This window comes from Vanessa atalanta, chromosome 3 (assembly GCF_905147765.1).
Source record: "Vanessa atalanta chromosome 3, ilVanAtal1.2, whole genome shotgun sequence".
Classification (NCBI taxonomy): Eukaryota; Metazoa; Arthropoda; class Insecta; order Lepidoptera; family Nymphalidae; genus Vanessa; species Vanessa atalanta.
Genome location: NC_061873.1, coordinates 12,726,677 through 12,748,521, shown reverse-complemented (window position 1 = coordinate 12,748,521; position 21,845 = coordinate 12,726,677). Strand labels below are relative to the sequence as shown.

The 21,845-nt window shown below is 35.0% G+C and overlaps 3 protein-coding genes across 7 annotated transcripts in view; 1 reads left to right on the top strand and 2 right to left on the bottom strand.

Annotated features, from left to right (window-relative positions):
* Positions 1 to 141: 141 nt before the first annotated feature.
* Positions 142 to 8,698, bottom strand: LOC125077160 (mediator of RNA polymerase II transcription subunit 15). 3 transcript variants are annotated; one of them, XR_007120732.1, is made up of 12 exons: positions 8,536 to 8,698; positions 8,175 to 8,314; positions 7,268 to 7,915; positions 6,766 to 6,957; positions 6,175 to 6,301; positions 5,624 to 5,817; positions 5,322 to 5,482; positions 5,033 to 5,154; positions 4,530 to 4,635; positions 4,222 to 4,445; positions 3,506 to 3,971; positions 142 to 2,687 (listed from the first exon to the last, which is right to left on the bottom strand). XR_007120732.1 is itself a non-coding variant. In XM_047688992.1 (11 exons), exons 1-11 carry the CDS (start codon positions 8,619 to 8,621, stop codon positions 3,857 to 3,859), a joined length of 2,115 nt encoding a protein of 704 aa, XP_047544948.1. In that variant the 5' UTR covers positions 8,622 to 8,698; the 3' UTR covers positions 2,818 to 3,856. The 3 variants fall into 3 exon arrangements, 2 of the variants coding, with proteins under 2 accessions (XP_047544948.1, XP_047544949.1); XM_047688992.1 differs by lacking the exon at positions 142 to 2,687 and having other exon boundaries at positions 2,818 to 3,971; XM_047688993.1 differs by lacking the exon at positions 142 to 2,687 and having other exon boundaries at positions 2,818 to 3,971; positions 6,175 to 6,253.
* A 264-nt stretch (positions 8,699 to 8,962) lies between these two features.
* Positions 8,963 to 11,733, top strand: LOC125077098 (probable RNA polymerase II nuclear localization protein SLC7A6OS). Its single transcript, XM_047688896.1, has 4 exons — positions 8,963 to 9,264; positions 9,390 to 9,679; positions 10,807 to 10,991; positions 11,389 to 11,733. The coding sequence occupies exons 1-4, from the start codon at positions 9,118 to 9,120 to the stop codon at positions 11,673 to 11,675; spliced, it is 909 nt and encodes a 302-aa protein (XP_047544852.1). The 5' UTR covers positions 8,963 to 9,117; the 3' UTR covers positions 11,676 to 11,733.
* A 1,848-nt stretch (positions 11,734 to 13,581) lies between these two features.
* Positions 13,582 to 21,845, bottom strand: part of LOC125077079 (zinc finger protein ush) — a 206,860-nt gene continuing 198,596 nt past the window's right edge. For all 3 annotated transcript variants that reach the window (XM_047688872.1, XM_047688871.1, XM_047688873.1), the window contains exons 2-3: positions 16,246 to 18,140; positions 13,582 to 16,038 (exon numbers count right to left, since the gene is read on the bottom strand). In XM_047688872.1, the coding sequence (XP_047544828.1) occupies positions 15,652 to 16,038; positions 16,246 to 18,140 (2,282 nt within the window). In that variant the 3' untranslated portion in view covers positions 13,582 to 15,651. The remainder of the gene's footprint in view (positions 16,039 to 16,245; positions 18,141 to 21,845) is intronic.

The window sequence follows — 21,845 nt, the reverse complement described above, 5'->3', positions numbered from 1 at the left end:
AGCGCAGCATACTTATTGTTCAAGAGAAAAGTTTTTTTTTTATATGAAATTGCAATATTTGAATAATCATTTGTCATTCATCATTCACGGTTTGAAATAAGAACACCTCTATACACATAGATAATTTTATTAGAAACATAATTTTCATAAATCTTTTTAAAAATATACAAAATGGCTGACTTTCGAATTTGACTCTTACCTTATCTGTCGACATGATTGTTTCCGTTGTAATGACTACCTAATTCTTTAAAATAAGCAATATTATGTGTAACTTAATCCATTTATATATAGTACATCATGAAATATTCTTACTGAACGTTAAATTCTAATACGACATATATGTTGCGTCTTTTACTTTCCTTTGATATATATTTATTTACAATAATAATAACAATATCGGAAAGACATTTTTCGTTATTTTTTTATAATAAAAGAGGTCTTACATTACAAAATTTAAAAAAAAGTAAAGATCTTTTTCAGTATACAATAACAACTCTGTACATGAATTCGAAATTACTTCACTACTTATCATTAAAATATTGAGACGAGAAAACGTGGTTACATCATTAAATTACTTAATAAACATTAATTTAATAAATAAAATTCTTAATTTACAATAAATATTATGTAACATTCATCTGTTTGTTAACACACCAGTGACGAGGAAATGTCACCAAATACACAAATTACAAATCGTTTTATATTACTCGAGAAACTCACTTTAAAACATATCAGGTCAACATTTTTTTGTCTTATTAATTGTGTTAATGCAAATAAAAGCTGACTGCGTTAAAGTAACAATCATATATTATTTTGAAAAATATAATTTACGTTTTACGTTACGGTCTTCGACACAAATTTTTTCGTTGTTCTGTATTTATATATCACCAGAAAATAATTATATAACGCACATGTGTCATTTTTTTCCCGATAAAATAATTAGCGTGCGACCTTAAGCGTCAAATGCAATAAAAATCAAAATTATAATTTTTATAACCAACTTGCTTTTAAATGAGTAGTAGTACCTAATTGATAGATTTTGAATGTTACATATAGGCGGACTCTAACAAACATGGCCGATATATTTTAAAAATAACAAAACTGGTAAATTATGATATTTATAATTTGTGTATTCCACGTGTGTCAACATTTTAAAATAACTAATATATTGATAATAAACACAGATTCATAGCTTACATATGGTTTTTTTTGTTTGTCGAAATTTTACTAAATTATCACAGACAAATATCACACCAGCAAAGAAATTTATTTTTTAATACTTACTTGTATTTATAAAATGAAACTTTTTTTTTCTTAATTGGACACACTACACCAAATCAATACGTATTAAATATGGGAAGAAAAATTCTATATTTAAAAACAGTTGTTTTTAACTATCCTAAATATGATTATTTCGAGTTTTCCAGTCTATTGTACCTAGAGGTAAATTTCCTTATAAATAATAAAAAATATCATCGATTATTTACAACTATTCCAAATAATTAGGGGTGTCTGCTATAAAATAATTGTGATCTTCGTCCACCCCTAAATTTATTTATTTATATTTTATGCTAAATATTTCCATAGAGTTTGTACAAATAAAACTATAAATACGAACAGTCAAAATGTTCTAAAAATATATTTTCATGCCCGTTTTATCGTTCTAAATACTCGTTATTTACGAAATCTAAATGTCGACAAAAGAAATTTATGTTGTTTTAATTATTATTTGTACAAAATCTATTTAAATGCAATAGAAACTCATAAAAATGGTCATATTAAGCTAGATTCATACAATCGTTTTACTTCGAACCGATAACTATACTGCCTGTGTCTAAAGATGTCACAATGTGGTCTAACGTACCTACCACATATCTACGTGTGTGGTAGGAGAATTTTTTAAAATCACGATGACGAGGTGTGGAATTTAAATAAATTAAGTTCGTATTGATGGACCACACATACATAAAAACATGTTTGATAAACCAATTCTGTTTATAATTCATCCGGTTAAAAAAAATGAGGAAATTCGAAGGTTCATATCCAGTTCGGTAGTTTAACGTTTGTGTGGATCAAGCATTATACTTAACAAAATGCACGCAGACAACTTATTGCTACCTTAATTTAAATAATCGACTTTAAATAATTGTAATGTCAATTAGATATTTTAAATATATTAAAGTAATAAAAAAGTTATAAACTTAAAAAATAAACGTAATCCGAAACTTAAACCTTAATTCTACAAGAACAAACTATTATTATATTTCATTTACATTAAGATCGTTGAATATAAATAGGAAGAGTTTTCATTATTATTTTACATATTTAAAGATATTTTCATTAGGCAACACATACAATAAAAATAAATACAATGCAACAATGAACGTTGCAAAGGAAGACATTAAGATGGAAATACAACGTACTACAAAATAAATCGTACATTTATTTCTTAAACTACACACTATCATTATTTATTGCTTTTGTTATAGCAGAAACGTTTTAAATATCATAAATTCTTAGCCCTTTAAAACTTACTCAGCATACTTGCACAACATACAATTATCTTGTACATTTAAATATATAGATACTTATAGATGTATACTTTTAATAATTTTTGAAATTGATAATGTTTCATTACGTATATCCGATTCCAATGGCAGCAGTAGATGAAAATAAACTAATTTTACCTAAAAACATAAAAAAAACACGTATGCTCTGACTGAATGTATCAATTTGTGTCAGTTATGACTGGCACTTCTAAGTTTACCGCCCCCCCCCCCCCCATCCATCCAATTATTTTTTTAGACACTGTGGACAGTCGTATAATAAAAAAAAAATACGTGTGCCTGACAGGAGTGATAACTTAAACCAACCGAAATACGGCTAGCGCTGTGGGTTAGAGTGAGAGAAACTGCCTACCGCTGCCGTATGCGTAAGAGAAAGGAAGCCAGACAGACTGGCGCCGTAACGCGTTACGTAACGAAGCGGTTTAACCTCCCATAAGTTATCACTTTAAAAGTTTTACTTTGAATTGCTATATCATAAAAAAATGGTTTGTTGTATATCGAATAGTGTTGTATGATAAATATGTATTAATCAAGAAATGTGCACAACAGAGCAATTAGTAAATCGCATGGAATATGTAAACCTAAAGTTTGTTTATCTTTACTCCTCTCATTGGAACATCGTAGAGAACACATTATGAGTATCTAGCGACACACTATTTTCAACCCTGATCGTTTAATCATAAAGTCTAAAATGTTACTTGCAACTGAAACTTCACAATTCGTCTTTATACAAATAATTCTACATGTGTAACATGCCTCAGCCTAGGACTGGCAACTGTTTTCAAATTGTTATATTTTGTTACTACAATTATATTCAATATAATAATTTAGATTATTAAATGCTCATTTGCCCGAAAATGCGAAGCTTTTTGGCGTTTCACTCGATAATAGACAACAAAATCAAATGCAATAGAATCTATATAAGTATACTTACTTACTATCAATGAGTCGCTTCATTCGATATCATGAGGTCATGATTAGGAAACAAATGGCGTCCTTTGGGACTTCAGATCCACGAGTACACGGATGGAGACTCAACATCGAGGTCCACGTAATCGAGACACAGTCGATATGCATCTAGGAGGCGCAGCAAAGCTATTCTGTATTCGATTTGATCCTCGCACTCGTAACCCGTATAATGTCGAAAACAGACATATCAGCTTGATGTTTTTGCATAAGTATCTGACATTTAACGAGATTTCAACGGCTCGTTTCGAGTTTCGTACAAAACAGCTCCCCAGGTGCAAGATAAGGAAAAGACTCGCCACCCCACGCCGCCCGCCGGCGCCCTACAGGCCGAGCGCGGGCACGGGCGCGTAGGACACGGGGCTCGGCGCGCACGCCTGCCGCACGCTCATCTCCCACGCGTCCAGCAGCTGGCCCACCGAGCAACTCTTCGGTAGTCTGAGCGAGAAAGGGAGAACAAAACTATTGGAATCGGATACCGAACATCGACAATAACTGATCCGAACGATTTAACTGTATTCGTTTTTATTATTTTTGTTTAAAAACAATTTCATTCCTTCGACTACTCGGTCAGATCGTTGGAGCGATAGTGAATAAATTATTCCAAAAAATGTGTCATTTTATTCTTAAATATCTCGTTTTGAAATGAGAGCAAATGCCCCAATTCACCGGACACCCGCAAGCGTACCTGGCGCAGCGCGCGTCCATGGCGCGCTCGACGCGCGCGAGGAAGCAGTCGGCGGCGGCGGGCGCGGCGCTGCGCACGCGCAGGCGCGCCGGCGCGGCGGCCGGGTAGTCGCGCGGCACGGCCACGTGCACGGCGGGCACGCACGGCAGGCGCACGTCGTCCAGCTGCGCGATCAGCGAGATGGCGCCGCCGCCGCCCGACAGCTGCATCGTCTCCAGCGACACCTGCGACCGAACCGAACACCGAACTGTGTGACTGCGCTCGTGTCGATGCGAAAGAGGACCGGAAACGTTGAGTCATTTCGTTACCTTGAACCTCGAATCTAATCGTGCGATTTCACCCTGCAGAACGTCTGGAATTTCCAGGGTAGGTTCGTCCATTTTTGGCATTTTCTGAGGTGGTGGTGGAAGATTCCTGCGATAAATACGACACTTTTAAGAAAAATCATGTTTTTATAATAGTAATAAAGATTTAAATGATAAATCTTAAGAAAAATAATCAGTTTACACCAAACAAATAACATGAAAATTATTAAAAAAAAAAAAACAGTTACAATTGTAGTCACAGCGATCGAAAATACGAAAAAGTTAATTATCATTACAACTTCGAAACTAAAGCTAGAAACGGTTCTTGATTAGGACGCTTTTGATGTACTTTTCGTAGATAATTCAAATTTCCATTAGCAAATAGCTTTTTTTTAAATATTATAACCGAGAGATATAAAACCAGTTTTACAGGCTTAAATTTATTCTTACCAATAAAATATATATAGAATAAATAAATATAGATATGTCTATATATAATATGTTACTTGATCTCAGGCCCGTTGAGTGCGTCAAGCGTGGAACCGAAAGTACGTTTCAGGGTGTGATTGGCCAGCGGAGACTGAAGACAATTGTTCACAACCTCTAGTAGCGGGTTAAAGATTTGTTCCTGGAAATAATTTTGAGATTAATGGATTTATAATAAACATTTTTTGAATTATAACTTTAAATATTATACATCATTAATAAATCCTTAGAAATAATATAATTATCTTTCATAAAGGCTTATCATTAGTTTTTAATGAATAATCGTGTCCAACGGTTTTTTCGACATACCTTCCCAGCGGACGGCAGTCCCAGGCCGACGCCCTCGCTTCGCTTGAAATCCAGCTTCTCCAGCACCACCTCACATTTGATCAATGTCTCCAGAGGCATTCTCTTATTCGGATTCGACAATATGTCGAGAAGGTTCTTCATTTTTGTCAACTTCTCTACATCTGTAAGAAGTATAATAGATGCTTACTTGACTTGACTGCGCACAAGTTTAAATGACCCAAACAGATGGAGTGTCTGTATCATATCTGTATCTGCTAAAACCACACGGCAACTTTTTCACATGAACAGTTTACGAAACTCACTCTCGCCCTCGCTGACCATTCGCATGACCATCCGGCGCAGCGGCTCGATGTACTTGGACAGCTGGCGCACCTTCTCGCGGTAGGCGGCGTCCTCCCCCCCCGGCGACGCCACGCCCGCGCCCCCCGCGCCCGCGCCCGCCGGCGTGTTCAGAGACGACGACGGCGACGGCGACGCCACCATGCCCATGTTTACACTGCAAGTGTATGAAACGACCGCTCTATAGAAATCGATGAGGTCACTTTGAAACATATGTAGCAGCAGCTTTGCCGTCATTTTATGTGAAGTTAAGTTGAAAAGGTGATGGAGTAGGTCATAGAGTCAGGAGTAAATTAATAACCTGGAAATATACTCACTACTTACTACAGGGCATTTAACTTCTTTCCCTTTAACAAGAAGGAAGGCAGCAGAAGGACCGACCCACATTCATGTTGGAATGAGGGTTGGTCTACATATTATATATATTCTGATAATTTATTCATACAAATATCAAGGTTAGATGCTCAAGATATTTATAAAAATTAAGATGAAATATGCATGTAAGCTTTCTTACCGCTGTTGCGGCTGGTGGTGTCCAAGATGATGACTGGCAGAGGGCGATGGGCTGCCACCGCTGCAAGCACCCAGACCACCTAGACCAGATAGGGGGGACGATAATGCGCCGCTTAATACTCCTCCTCCTATACACAATTTATATATAGTTACTGATAATTATCATAACATATATAATTATGTCACACAATCGGCTAGGATTGACAATCACTGTTTTTTTAACTACTATATTATGCAAAAAATGTACTATTTCTTTCTTTTATCTCCTCATAATATTAAAGAAGTTTCTTACAAATATATTAGCCTTAAAGTACTTAGTACTATAATATACCTATTACCTGTGGTAAGGCTGTCTGCTATTGGTGGGTACTACCCAGATAATTAGATAATTCTATCTACCCAGTTTTAATGGTGAGTAAGCCAGTGCTATGCAAGATAACATTGTAGACAAGTTAGCAGTACAATGACAATGTAAGGTTTACATTTATCCATTAGAATTTTTTATAAAAGTATGTTTACGAACCCTACTATGTAATCATATAAAGAAATTGTTCCTGTTTTGATTAAAAAAAAGGCAATTATCCCCACTCACCCATCGATACAGGGCTAGGACCTGGCATATTAGGTGATGAAGCAGAGGGCGATGGGCTTTGTCTCAAGAATTGGTTATGAGGTGGTGCCCGAGGAGCATATCCAGCTCCCATCACCACCTCCTTACCCTGTCCACGATGCATCTGTTGCAGCATGTTGATGTTTACAAGTTGATTGTTACCCATGCCGCCTACTGCAATGGTATTTCAAGTAAAATTTATAACACTATTATAAAAGCTGAAATAAAGTTAAATTCAATACATCTTATGATATAATTAGGAAAATATATAAGAAATGGAGATGTCCTCGGAGAGAATTATTATGAAATTGTTAATTGTGTATTTAACAACACAACTATTCACTCATTCAATGAGAAATACTGACATGCATGACTTATCCAAACAAGATGTTTCAATATGGGGTAATTTTTACATTGATGTAACAGGTATTGTTTATTATTTACTATAGAAATATAAAGCATGCCCAGAAACTTCAATACTTACCCATTTGGTTAGGTATTTGACCTTGCATTTGATTAGGGGCCATTTGTGCTCCCATTCCACCAACAACTTGATTGCATTGCATCTGCCCCACCATTGTATTAACCCCTGGCATTGGAACTTGCATGGTGTTTGACATGGACATGTTTGGTATCATCTGTCCCTGCATTCCTGAGGCATTCAACTGATTCTGCAGCTGACTTCCCAAGGTATTCCCCATGCCCATTCCTCCAACCATATTACCACCCATTTGTCCTTGATTAGTGACCATTCCTAGTTTATTTTGCAGTTGCATATTGATTTGTGGTCTCTGATTTAATGTTTGTAGTAAGTTTGTAGCTGTTTGAGCTTGTGGACCCTGAGATACAATGGGGCCTTGTTGGTTCATCTGGCCTTGCATTCCAGCCATGCCTGGGTTTGGGCCTAAAACTCCCTGTTGCATCTGCCCTTGACCCATAGTCATCATTTGATTTCTTGTCCCCTGGGAGGCCATATTTTGTAATGCATTTATTGGGTCTGTGGCCATTCCAGGCTGGCTATTAGGACCTTGTTGCTGTTGACCTTGCTGATTTTGTACTTGGTTACTGGCACCTGGCTGATTTTGGTTAGGACCTTGCATGTTTGGGGCTCCTTGATTTGGTTTTGATTGAGCTAAGAGTATAATATAAAATTAACAAAATATTTGCCCTTAGATATTTTACTTATACTAAAAAATATATTCATTTACTTAATTTAAAAATATAAATCATTATTAATACTTTTTTTTATACATCATTAGCAATGGGGATGACAAGATCTAAACTTCTAAAGGGAATAGGAAGGAATTTGGGATTTTAATTTTATTAAATAATTAATGAATGCTTAAAAAATTACTTCCACTGATATAAATGACAAAAAAAGCATTACTTACACATCTCCCTCACATGCAGGATGAGTTTTGCAACCATATTCATATACTCTTCACGGTTCTTAGCCTTCATAAAAACGTGATTTTCCATTTCATTACTGTTCCTTGCTACCTGCATTCCTGACCTCTGAATAACCTCTTCACTGCGATTAGAAGCAAAATTAATTATAATCAAGCTTTGTTTATCAACATAACATTAGAATTTGGTAAAAAGCTCAGACAATGGATGCATCTATGGTAAGTCACAAAATTTACAATGCGACATTGTGAGTATATATGTCCTAGTATATAATTTATCATAGTGTAAGGAATAGGGGTAAAAGTTTCTCGAGTGAATAAGACTAAATAGTAAAATACAACTTACATCTTTGATACAACAGTTTGTCTTACGCTCTGAGTCCTCCAGTTATTGTCATCCGAACCCATTGCGCTAAATTTTAAGTTATCCATGATGGTATGGAACCTTGTTTCTCACAAATAAATTACAATACTTATCAAACAAGAAATTGGCAATATTTTTATAATAACGCGACAATCATGAAAGCGACGCACAATATTGGATAATTAATTTGTCAATGTCATATGAACTTGTCAACAGTGTTGCCCATGTCTAGGATGTAACCATTTAAGCATATTTTCAATTTCTATTTGCCGGACCTATGAAAAAGTATCTTATTCAGACAAAGATATTTCAGGTATTTAATAATATTTTATGCGTTGTAAATTTTATTTTTCTCGGTACGTCGTTATGGTTGGTATAAATTATAAAGAAATTTAAAGTACATTGGCAGCATTATAGTAAATGTCAGGCTCAAGTTCAACCTGTTACCTGTTCAACAACAAAACAATTTAAGTAGGTATAACGTTTGAGCCAAGATAATAGGTATCTAATTTGATTTGCGGGGTGTCTTTCACATTAACTCTATAAAATAGCATTTTTACAACTATGTCTACCTCAACCATTTTGCGGGTGAAACGTCGACTCGATGATAATCCGCAAGATGCTTTAGTGCTTTTGTGTAAAAGAAAGAAAATAAATACCGAGGAGATTGCTCCTTCGCTATTCGTGTTCAGAGGTAGTGTGGAAAATCAGGTATGTCGCTATATTATTTATTTTCAAAACAGTCTTCCAAATATATTCTTCAAATAATCTAAAGTACTTATGCTTCATTATAGAAACCACATGGACTTACATTGACAGAATGTGTGTTTTTATAGGAACCTACACACGTAAAGAATATTGTCCCAAATAATATAACATTCAAAACATCCAGTAATGTTAGTGATATAATTAAGAAAATACGTAAAGAGAGAAAAGACGTAGCTGCAGAGAATCGGTATGAAGTTGTCAATTGCAGCAGAGGATTAAAAGACGAGACTGACGACGATAATTACGATTTAGTTGATTTACAAAAGAAGGATGTACAAGAGAATGAGAAATACATGTATGATCTTTACACGCCGGCTAAAGAAGATTTTGATATTTCAATGTTGGATAATCTAGTCAGGTAAGATTACTTTCATAATAATAAAACTAAATCGTGAAGAAATATACAAGATTAAGTTACAAATTAATATGCTAACGGCATTTTTTTAAATCAATTTATTTATAATATGCTAACAATTATTAGCAGAGTGTGCGCACACTTTCGAATTAGCGTAGTATAAATTGTTGATCACAACCCAAATAAACTTAAGTCGATATAAATATTGCAGAAATGAATTAGCTTAAAAACCTAAAAGTTATTTATATATTGTTTGTATAAAAAATAATAATTGATAAATGGACGCATATAAGCAATAATACATTAACATGTCTATCATTTTTAGAAAATGGTATTTGTACCTTTTTAACAATTAACAATTGCAACTTGCATGAAAAAATTCCAAATATTTATAGTGTTATTGTTTTTTTTTTACTAAGTTGTTCAAGCCTTAGTCGAGGAACATGATGAATTATTTTGAATTTATGTTACATTTATAGGCCCATGACAGCATTATAAAATCCATTATAAAATTTGAAAGAATTTGGTCTTTAACAGTTAATGTGTTTTTAAAATATCTTTTCAATTTTCTGGGTTAACATGTTATTACTTATTTACAAATTGTGTCCGAATATATCTCTATTTGAATATGTGGAACACATTTAAATCAAATATATATTAAGAAATTAGGGAACTATCTATAGCTTAGATGGCATTAAACCATTTGACATATTGATATGATTGATTGATTGATTGATTGATTGATTTATTTTTTAGAAATACATGCAACATACTGTTGATATACATTATAATTAATTAATTATTAATTTAATATACCTTTTAAAGTCCAACAAAATATTTTTAGTTTTTTGTCCAATTCATTGTTCGATCCAAATTCAATTTTTGTCTGTCTAATATATAATTCTTAACCTTTTAAAATTTGAGTAAAATTAGTAATAAATAATTCCAATTATAACGAGTTATCATCAATGATGTGCCTTAAAGTTCGTAATATAAATATATGTATACGAAACATTCATTAAATTATTGTATTCTATTTTTTGTTTGTAATAATAATGAAAAAAAATAAATAATAATGCTTAGAATATATTTAAAAAATAAAATATTTATTTACTTTTTTTAAATTTCAGTATTGAAGATTATGAGACCAATTTGATATTTGGGTCGTATAGAGATAATGGCTTAGCGGAATCAGATGAGGATGACAGTGAGGATTCAAATGCGGAAAATGACTGGCGAAATGATTATCCAGATTCCGAACCCAGCAGTCTTGACGAGGAGGATATGATTAAAGCTGTACAAAATTGTAACATAGGTAAATTGAACTCTACAATTGTAATAGTAGTTTGTAAAATGACAATTCAAAACTGCTTCTTTGTTCTTATTTTTTTAGGTGGATGAGTGCCCATAGACATTGGCTCTGAAAAAATATAAATTATTGCCTTTTTTGAATTATTTGAACATTTTCTGGGATAAAATCTCTACCAACATATGTTGACCTAAAATTTACATTAGTCATGCAATTTGATAATAGTACTGCTATATCATTATGTGCTACAAACACTTCTTTAATAATAAATCTTTGTTTATAATACCTCAACCAATATTGTGGTGACAATTTAATGTCACAGTCGTTTATTCCTCTTCACTAAAGTGATAAGAATACACAATAGATATATTATATTATAGTTGTTCCATATTTATTATTACAGAGGATGAACTGTCAAGCGACACAGGCGAGGACAAGATATATGAGGAACCACCGGATTTATTTAATGAAGATGTTAAACGTTATGGCGCTGCCTATGCAAAATATAAGGCAAAAGTTCTAGCTGAACAGTCAGGTCTGTCTGATAGTAGGAATTTCGTACACAGTACTGTCATGGAGGAGACACCAGGATATAAAGATGACAGCGATGAAGGATTCTATTACGGTCAAGAAGAAGACTCTGAACAGTTCAGGGAACAATATGCAGATGATTCATCAGACCCAGACTAACATTGAAATTAAACTTATTACTGATTTTTAAGATTAAATTTTTTATATATAATAGACCTATTTATTCACAAATACTCCCGGATTTGGACTAAGTACCTTGGTCTGTATGCCTCTAGTGACTAGACTAGACTAGTATATTCCTTGTAGACGCTGGGGCTATGAGCATGGTTATTAAGCAGTTAGTATTCCTCATTATGTTTTAGTATCGGCGTAGATAAGGGATTAATTACAGCCCCAAAGAACAAAACAGCTAAGTGATTTAATAGATGATTGTCGTTCCAGATGCTTTTAAATTACAATAAGATTTGTATTATAATGAGTTAAATTTTAGTAGGTTTATATATTATACTATACGGTAGCCATTAAAAAAATGTGAGACAATCTTACAACAGTAACAGTATTTTTTACCGGTTATACAAGTGACTGGAGAATTACTATCAATAATTAAGGAGAACACTCGGTACATGATTCTCATTCGAATTGTGTAAAAAAATAGGTACTTAATTTTTGACCAAATTAAAAAAAAAGTCCATTTAAATAAATGAAGTGTGGATACATTGCCACTTGCCCCCCGCAACCCCCGCCCCGTGGCCCGTGGCTAATTAGGTCAGTAGGGCGGGCGCCACCGTGACGTTTCTATGTCCGTCTACCCGCGCGCGCGCCGAGCGGTCGATCTTACGAGTATACCTAATCTGTCTTGTGTGAGTGTGACCCGTCATTAGTAATTAGGTATAGCTTATTAATTAACAGATGCAGAGTACTTGGACATGGTTCGTACTTATTCGCGTGCGAATGATAGCTTGCCGGGTGCTACCAATTTGTACCGAGATGTTCCCAAATCGCTGAGTACCTACTGCCAGCGTAATATTAAACGCTATTCAAAGACTACGAGACTTCGGACAGTTCCGTATTTCAACACATGTCCAAGGAAACGTCTCGTGTATGTTAAAGAGTATGCAAACAGACAAGAGTTAAAACTAAAAATCACCAGTACTTTCGAAACTGTTAAAAGTGACCCATTCGTGTTATGTGCCGAATTGTGTATCACACGAGAAGGACCTCACTTTGAACATTTGTTAAGGTTAGTAGTTATGTAGTTAAATAGGTAGTTTAAAGTTTGCCAAACGTTGTAAATAAGTATGATTCCATGATAGGCAAAGTTCTTATTATTTTTTGTCCCAAGTTCACATCATTTACCTAGCCAACAAATTTGTTGTTTAAACGAGTGAAATATCTTATTAAGCTAGGATTAAAGTATGAAGGGGGATTGGATCATGCTTGTTTATCAAAGGAAGCCTGCTACCCTGTTAACCCGTAGCGGCGTTTGGCCGTAGGTAATGTACCTACCTACAATTACCTGTTTTGTGTCGACAGTGCAACTAGGGAGTCCATACGACGTAATCAATTACATAGCTTTTTGCTAACTTTACTTAGAAGTTTATTAATATTTATGTTATATGTATTTTTTTGTCATATATGATCGTCAAATATCACGTCCTTATAAATCGATAGTATTCAAACAGTCGTGCTGTATACATATATTCCTAACATACCTTACTTGTACGTACACACATATATATGAAAAAAAAAAACTATAGATAAATCTCTTATTCAAGTTGGTAATCACTTTTTGCTGTTGACAGTAGAGTAAGAGCTTTCTTACGAATAACTAAATAAAATACAATACAATTACATCTGTAATTGTATGTCGTGAGGAGCGTAATAATGATTGACCTTTTATACTAAATTTTTAACTAAATATATTTCTAGAAATATTGTTTATAATTTTGCTGAAATATATTGGGTTAGGTATGCCTACATATTACGTGAAGTTTTCTTTTTTTTTTAATAAATTTCGATTTGGCAAAGGCATGGGGAACTAGGGAATAAATAAACACAGTCTTAATATGTGATAAATAATAATTTATTGTCTGGCGTATTTTACAATATCAATGTACGCATGTATCGCGTAACTATGTATTATCATTTTAATAACATCATATTATGGTTACATTATCGTGGCATATTATTTCAACATTAATATTTGGCCGATGTTACTAGGCGTATCGACATTAAAAATGTATTGAAATGTAATTTGATTAACGATTAGTTTATTGACATGATTTCTGATAACTTTAGCCGTAATATTATTCGAGAATATCATACATTTAAAACTATATTTTTAAAACACTGATTATGGCACGACACATCAGATGCTATGTTGCTTTATTGGTATAATGTCATGATACGTTTACGTAGTACCGATTAAGTCGTAGACAAAGTATATTCTTTAAAGAAAAAAAAAAGTTTTTTTTTTAGTATAAAGTTTGAGTGGTAAAAGAAAAATATAAAATACATTAAAAATAAAAAGTAAAATAAATATTATAATATCTCTAGTCCACCTGTACAGTTTTGTCAACGACTTAACAACAAATAATTACGTCACGAACGAACTGATTGGTTACGTCCGAAGATCAACAATACGGCCATATACCCGAAAGTTGGAAAATTCGAGACTTATTCCAATTTAAAGACAAACACAATATGAATACACAAATTTTATATGTATATCTACGGAATAAGTCTTTTATTTACTTAATCCTATTACTATAATTAGTGAGATACCTATAAATGCAAATTACAATAATCTAGCGATGCTTTGGCATTGACAAAACATGGTATTTTGCGTGAACTTCTTACTAAAAGAGAGGATATCTCTTTACAATATTACCTACTATTAGAATGACGTTTATAGTGTTGCAGTATGTTTCTTCCATTTAAATATTTACTTTTTATTACTAGCCAGTGTTGTACAAACTAGAAGAAAAGTTGCAGTGTTGACATAATGACAACAATCTCACAATAAATACTGTAATTCACCTCTTTAATGACAATTTTATAAGCAGTGAAGAATTTTAACTATATCGACACCGTGTGGGATAGTTTTTACCACTTTAATTTTATTTGGACAGTAAAAATTGAAAAGTTTGCACAATAACTCCAAATATCTATAACAATAATATATCGTTTAATTTTTTGATTGACTCTAAGCGATATAACAACGTTATTTTGTAATGCTTCAGTACAGTGTTATTAGTAAAAAGTTTGTATATAATACATAAAAAGAGGTGAATCATAGTCATATTTTAAATATATTATTTGAGGTCGAGGGAGACTTTTATTATTAGTTTTTTTATACTTAATGACACTACATAATAATAATATATTATTGATAATTTTCTTTTCAATTATTCTAAACATAGAGTTCCGTAAGTTTGACATTAAAACACATTACATTTTTTGGAATGTACTTAAATATTTTAATGTACATATGTAGTGTCATTAGTGGAAGTAAAGTAAAAACGACCTGTTTATACAAATGGAATGAGCATTCTATTGCTTATTAAGCAAAGATTGAATAAAGTTCATCTAAGATTCTATTAATAATAAACAAAATTAACAACAAAGAAAGAACAATCACTTAGAACAAATGGTAATAAAATTTAGTTACAATGCGATAATATCTTTACAAATATTTACAATTTGGTATTTTAACGTATACTAATACAATGACGAAGAGGTTAACCTTTTAACTAGTAATGAATTTACATAACAAGATAATTATAACAAACCTAAACGTGGGCTCTATGTACATTAGCCGAGATTTCATTCATTCATTCACTCAATGAAAATAATTAAATGTCAAAACATCAATTTGGCTTTGATATGCAATACGAGTGGCTTATATCGAATTAAATTTTATATTTTATAAATTATTGCACATAGTTTTTTTTATATAATTCAGGAAACGAGTGGATATACACTTTTTATTAATAACAATTGGAAGCAAAGTAAGCCAAGGAAGGATATTTAGAAAAAATGTAGTTGGCTTGTTTGAACAGCGGCCATGTTGAGTTTAAAAAACCCGCATTTCGCGAGCTCTTTATTATGACCGCTAGAATATATTTAAACCATTTCATACAACAGGCGCATCGTTGACCCTCGCTGGGACGTTATTATTGGCAGCGGCGTCTTGATTAGCAGCGGTGCAATAGAACTGTTTGTGCGCTTTGTACGTGTTTACGTACTTGAATGATATGTTGCAGGATTTGCAGAAGTTAGGAGTATCTTCTTCTGTTTCTGGTTCTTTTTTAATATCAACGGGAGGAATGGGAGATGTTTGTTCTTCCGGTTCGGGGTCTTCGGTGGCGTGAACTAGACGTGCGTGACGCACAAGGTTGCCACGGTACGACGACGTATAGGCACAGGAGCCGCATCGGTAGACTCGCTCGCCCACCGCTGGGTTCGGCGAAGTGGTTTCCCGATTATCTTCTTCCTGTATACAAGAGATGTAGTTCTCCTCCTGAAATTGATATACAAAATAATTGTTATAATATTTGTGGATTTAGCAAAGTAACTATTAATATACTAATGAAAGTTAAATTTAATATACAATAAACTTATACAACATTATATGTAGGTACACTTTTATTACATAAGCAATGTGTAGAAAAAATTTAATGATATATTTTTTATTCTATATAATGTATTTTTAGGTTTGAATACTCACATGGAGGTCAGCCGGCTTCTCGCGGAAATGCATTCGTATATGAGTACGCATGCCACGTAGCGTGTTTCCTCTGTATCGGCAGATCGTGCAGCGGAACGCTTTGACCCCGGCATGTGATTCTAAATGGCGCTGCGCTGCTGCAGTCGTGGGAGAGACTACTTCACAACATGGACATTTTCGCCCACCATCTGATCCTGAAGCAGGTCGTGGCACTTCAGGAATGCTTCGAGGCGATCGAGTCTCTCTTTTTGTACAGTAATATGATTGGTGAGTGGTCAAATTGTCTAGGGAACTAAAGTGTATTCCACACGCCAAGCAGATAAGTTGGCGGTACTGTGGTGGTGGACCAGGCTCCGGTGGCGCTGGACTAGCTCTTTCTTCTCCTCCACCAGCAGAGCAGTAGTGACGTTTATGTATACGATAGTTTTCAAATTTGCAGAATACTATATTGCACTCTTTACATTTGGAAACTCCTTGTTTAACCAATACTTGAGGTGACGTCACGGGCAATTCTGTCGCTAGTCGTAGAGCCAAGGCAGGCGGTAAAATCGGAGGTGGGACGACCGGTGTAAATTTTTCTTCTGGAGGAGAAGGCACACTTGGTGGTTTAGGAGTGGGTCCTCTTGAATTACGGCGGCGTCTCTTAGGTGAATTTTCTCCACTTGGCGAAGAAGATCTTCTAGAAGGAGACGGAGTACCAGGAGATCCCGGCAGCGATGGAGCACAAACTATTTGTTCCGGGGTCGTAGAACGCATTCGGTTCTCCTTCTCATGTTCATCTGTAGTAACAGATTCTGGAGATCGACGAACGCTCAGATCTAAAGGTGTAGCCCCATCTCGAGATGGTTCTCGTGGTCTATTAGCCGATTTCAAAACCTCAGGTTCTTTCACTTCTGGATTCATATTTGGCAACGCTCGACTAATAGGTTGAAATGTTCCATTTGGTAATAAAAAGCAAGGCGTATCTGGATCTGGTAATGTAGTACCTGGAAGTGTGCTAGCACTTCTTAAAATAGAATACGGAACTATGAGAATCGGGTTAGTTGGCAAAGCTAATGCATATTGGTTTTGAGCGGGCGGAGTCGCCCCAGGAGATGGTGGCGCGGAACCTGACGTTGCAGATCCTGCCCTGGCCGCTGCTAATGCTTGTTTGACAACCTGTCTCGTATTACAGTAATGAGCTTTATGAGCTCGGTATGTTTTAACTGAGCTAAAATGAATATCACAATCTACACAATATCGATCTTGAGCCGGTGGACCTTCAGCGGTTTCGCCATTTGATGTAGGAGGTGGTACAGGAGTGCCACTGTTTACCGGTGACGAGGAATGCATTCTCATATGGCGATTTAAACTCACTTTTTTATCAGCGCTATATGAACAATATGTGCACGCATATTGCTTGCCGAGTGGTCGCGGCGTTTTTGAGTCACCGCTTGACTCATCGCCCGCTGCATCTATCGGTGTTTCAGTACCATCGGGTTTCGTTCTACGTTTTGAACAATAGTGTTCTTGATGTGCTTGGAGTGTACTCAGTGATGAATATCGTATTCCACAAGGCTTGCACATGTAGCCGGGGGGAGTCACGGTTGCTGCAGGAAACAGCGCCGGAAAGTTAGCCGCCGTAAGAGCTAAGCCATAATCTCTCGCTTGTTGTGCTGGAGCCGGCGGTGGTGACGGCGAGGGTGGCTCATGCTTTAGGGACGTTGCTTGAGGTGCAAGGGCTGGATCAGTAGCTAGACTTGCGTTAAGGCGAAGGCGTGGTGGAGACGCGGTTGCGGATCCCTCGGAAGTAGGTGAAGCTCCACCACTCGAAGCAGCTCGCTCTCCACCCGAGCTCGGCGTGCGAGGTTCTCCTGGCATTGCCTCGCTCTCGTTTCCCCATTCCTCGTCCTCACCTGTAAAATAAAGTTAAATTGTTTTATGTTCATTCTAAAATTAATTATCAATGCGCAAATGGGATTCAGAATAGTTCGTTTAAATAAAAGAACTCGACAATATCGGTTCCTATTAGCGTTGTTAATAGTGGAGCGATGCTAAGTTGGCAGCGGTTTTCTCGCGATAGTCGTCACTCGTCACGTTTCACTCGCTATCTGTCGACGTCAGACAGATCAGGACTTTGGTCGAGGCATACATTAGTGCTCCTAATTGAGACGTGCTTGCGGTATGTAAATGTTCCGAGTGGGTGGGGTATAGGGTATTGAATTATGTGAGCAATGCAATGTTTTACAAACATTTCCGTGCATTAAGGAAATAAAATCTCCGATCCGTCAGTGGGAACCGGTCGCACGACCCTCGTCCGTCAACATTGCGCGTGAGTATGCTTTCGACCATCGAACAAACAGAACAAAAAGTTAACGGACCTTGTTGTAATTGGATCTGATTTCCAGAAAACGCTCGCTCACCTTCCTTTTTGAGCGACAACGATCTCGACCGGGCGAGGAATTAACCTATCTTTCGCGCAGCGATCTCAACTCAAAACGCCAATTAATGAGAGGCTCAACTTCATTCTCCTGCCCCTGTGAAGATCATTATATGGGCACGACAGTGAGATGGACGCGACGATTGGCGCGCACACCGACCGCCATCTCGCGGTAACGAATGCAACTTGAATCGGATTGCCTTCGGGTCACGCTATCCTAGTCACAGCGCAATTCGATTGGCTGTTACGATTCTGCAGTGACGCGCGATTGGTTTGGTTTGTACTCGGTTTATCTGGCAGCTTAATGTCGGCGTCATACCGAATGCGAGCTATCGCAGTTCGTTAGTTGCGTTCAAGCTCCCGTTTTTCCTTAAGTAAGTTATAACTTCTGATTGTTGAGAAAGGTTGAATGTTCAATCAGATAGATGGCGTGACTTGGTGTCGTTTAAACAACTCCGCAAAACCGAATGTCGATTCGTTAAATGATATTCATCAGCATCCTTTTGTCTTTATAAACACGTCAAATAATGTGGTTAAAATGGCTTTTATATCAGAGACAGGCATGCAATTCGCATAACTATTTTGTTTGAAGCGTCAAGTACCCGCATTGCTTTTAATAAAGCAGAGACTAGAGGCTAAAGCGATATCGGTTTACAGTGTTTGAATAACAAACGCCAACGGTAGAAGACATAAAATAATTGTCGATGTGTTGGTTGCGGACTCAGTATAAGAGAGAAATACACAATAATTATGAGATGAAAATGAAACATGACACTAAAAAGTTTTGTTAAACAATTTTGTTCCGTTCAAAAAAATCTCACACATCAAATGCGTTTACAAGCACCATTAAACGACCATTCAAAATTTTATAACTGGTACAAACATCGAACACGTGCCTACATGTTTATAAAAAAAAACAAAAGCCGCCATCTTGTCCTTACATTTATCAGATCGGAGATCAGGGTCCAATTAAAATAGTCGTGCATCGAGGCAGTCACAATCGACGCGATACGGATCTTTTACTGTGACGCCGGTGACCGATCACCTAGAATACGTTATCTGATATCACTACCTGTGATTAAAAAAAATGAATTGAAATGAAATCATCGACCGTTAATTTTTATAAATGGCAATAAATTTCGTATCAAAAGTAAAAACGGCATTTTCTAAATATTTAATCGCTTCAAAATGAATTCCCTAAAAGAAATATCTAAACGTAAACTTAGATATTACACTTTATTGATAACGATTAAAAACTATTAGCCTCAAGAGGCAACATTTAAATCCGCGTCCTGCAAAAAGGCAGCGTCGAAAGCTTGTACAATTTTAAAGGTACAGCAAATTGATCGCGTAAACCGATAGTAATGGCTTTTAATGCCAGCATCGATCTCCGATACACACGAGCTAAACAGATTGTGTTAATGTTACTCCGTGTTGCTAATTTATTAACTTAAATCGTTCTATATTATACACGTTTGTTTTCATTATATTTATTTTTAAGTTTTAAGACGTGGGATCGTTGGCTGTAACACAAAAATGCAATAAAAAAAAGTTATAATTGTACTGAAAATCACTACATAGGTAATTAAAAAAATTAAAATGCTTAGATGAGTATATTATTTATTTTACCGATTAACCAAGTAATAAATTAAAAGATAAAGAACTCAAATAAAACTTAAATACGTGTAGGTCTTTATTGTAATGAAAATAATTTTAATTAATAATAAACACAGTAATAATTAAATTGTTACTGGTCTTGAAATGAATATTTCTGAACTATTTCTTTAATATTAATGTCAGTTTAACAAATGTAAGCACGTAATTAATACGTATACACTTCTTAAAAAAATACTTTACAAACAAAAACATGCATTAATTACATCAATAGTAGATTCAATGTTGTTTACACCTTAAAAGACGCATCACTTTGTATGTTACCCAAGTCAGATATTAATTTTAAGTGCTTAGTGATAAGTTGATGGTGTAACTGTTCCAATGAATAAAATAAATAAATAGATATAAAGTCTTTTTTTTAATTTACAAAGTTGTATTTTATTTGAATTCGTAGATCATATAAATAAATAACTGTCAATGATTTGGGTTTGGCAACATCGATTTTAAACAGATAACGTTCCATTTATCATAGAGACAGTTAACATTTTATCCGTTAAGACATCACGTGTGGGTTGAAAATGAAATATTATGAATCATTTACTTATGTAAATAAGGTTGTTATGAGATACACAATATATAGAATATTGAAGATAAAATGTAGAAAATTGTATTTAATTTATTTCCTTTAAAAAATAATGTATCTACAAGTGATAAACATGGATGAACTCCGTTCCTTGTTTCACGATAAAGCTTACTTTGATAGTGCATTAATGCTTGTAATGTACACTTGTTAACTGCGTAACGATCTACTATAATAGCTAGCTTATAATGCAGATAATTTAGTCTTGTTTATATACCATGTCGCCTAAGGCGTTTTTAATTTTTTGGTGATAATAGGAACTACAGATTATGCCATGTATGCTCAACGCACGGCGGCCAATAGTCCGAATTCATATATACCAACATTAACGCCATAAAATAATTATTGAAAAAAAAATAGCTTCATCCAAGTAAAAAAAAATCCGTACACTTTTTCGATATAAAGTTCTCAGCGTCAAAGAAAATCTTTTGTAATAATATATTTAAAATTAGAATCAATACGTTCCAAACTAAACTGTTTTATAAGCGAAGTCGACAACCCTTTAGCTGTGAATCAAAATATTAAAGAGGCTTACATTTAAAAAGTTTTTACTCGTTATCTCTGAAGTTACTGAGAAATAAGTAGGTGTATAAAACATTACTTCAGCTGAATGTCACCACGTATTCTGATAAAAACTTGTCTATCATCCACAGTGATCTCTGCAAGTGTCTGCGGGACGGACGTCGTGCGTCACGATCGGACGGGTATTTGCATATCGCAGGTTCGATTCCACTATCGAGTTACGCTATTTGTAAGCTGTATTTTAATGGTTTGGCTTCGAAGTTACGATCGAATGGTTTGTAGTGTGGTAGGTTGATGTTAAAATTGTATTATTTTGCTTAAATTATACTTTATACGATGGGAACATTCTGCTTTCAAAATGTATGTGATTTAGAGCAATAAACCTTCGATGTATTTTATTTTCAC

What these genes read in the sequence shown, in the direction of transcription:
- LOC125077160 (XM_047688992.1), bottom strand. Translation starts at nt 8,621, where the DNA reads ATGGATAACTTAAAATTTAGCGCAATGGGTTCGGATGACAATAACTGG. An exon ending in TCAAATACCTAACCAAATGG is followed by an intron (nt 6,958 to 7,267) that starts GTAAGTATTGAA and finishes ATACCATTGCAG; the next exon opens with TAGGCGGCATGGGTAACAAT. An exon ending in GACTGCCGTCCGCTGGGAAG is followed by an intron (nt 5,155 to 5,321) that starts GTATGTCGAAAA and finishes AATTATTTCCAG; the next exon opens with GAACAAATCTTTAACCCGCT.
- LOC125077098 (XM_047688896.1), top strand. Translation starts at nt 9,118, where the DNA reads ATGTCTACCTCAACCATTTTGCGGGTGAAACGTCGACTCGATGATAAT. An exon ending in GAGGTAGTGTGGAAAATCAG is followed by an intron (nt 9,265 to 9,389) that starts GTATGTCGCTAT and finishes GTGTTTTTATAG; the next exon opens with GAACCTACACACGTAAAGAA. An exon ending in ATGTTGGATAATCTAGTCAG is followed by an intron (nt 9,680 to 10,806) that starts GTAAGATTACTT and finishes TTTAAATTTCAG; the next exon opens with TATTGAAGATTATGAGACCA.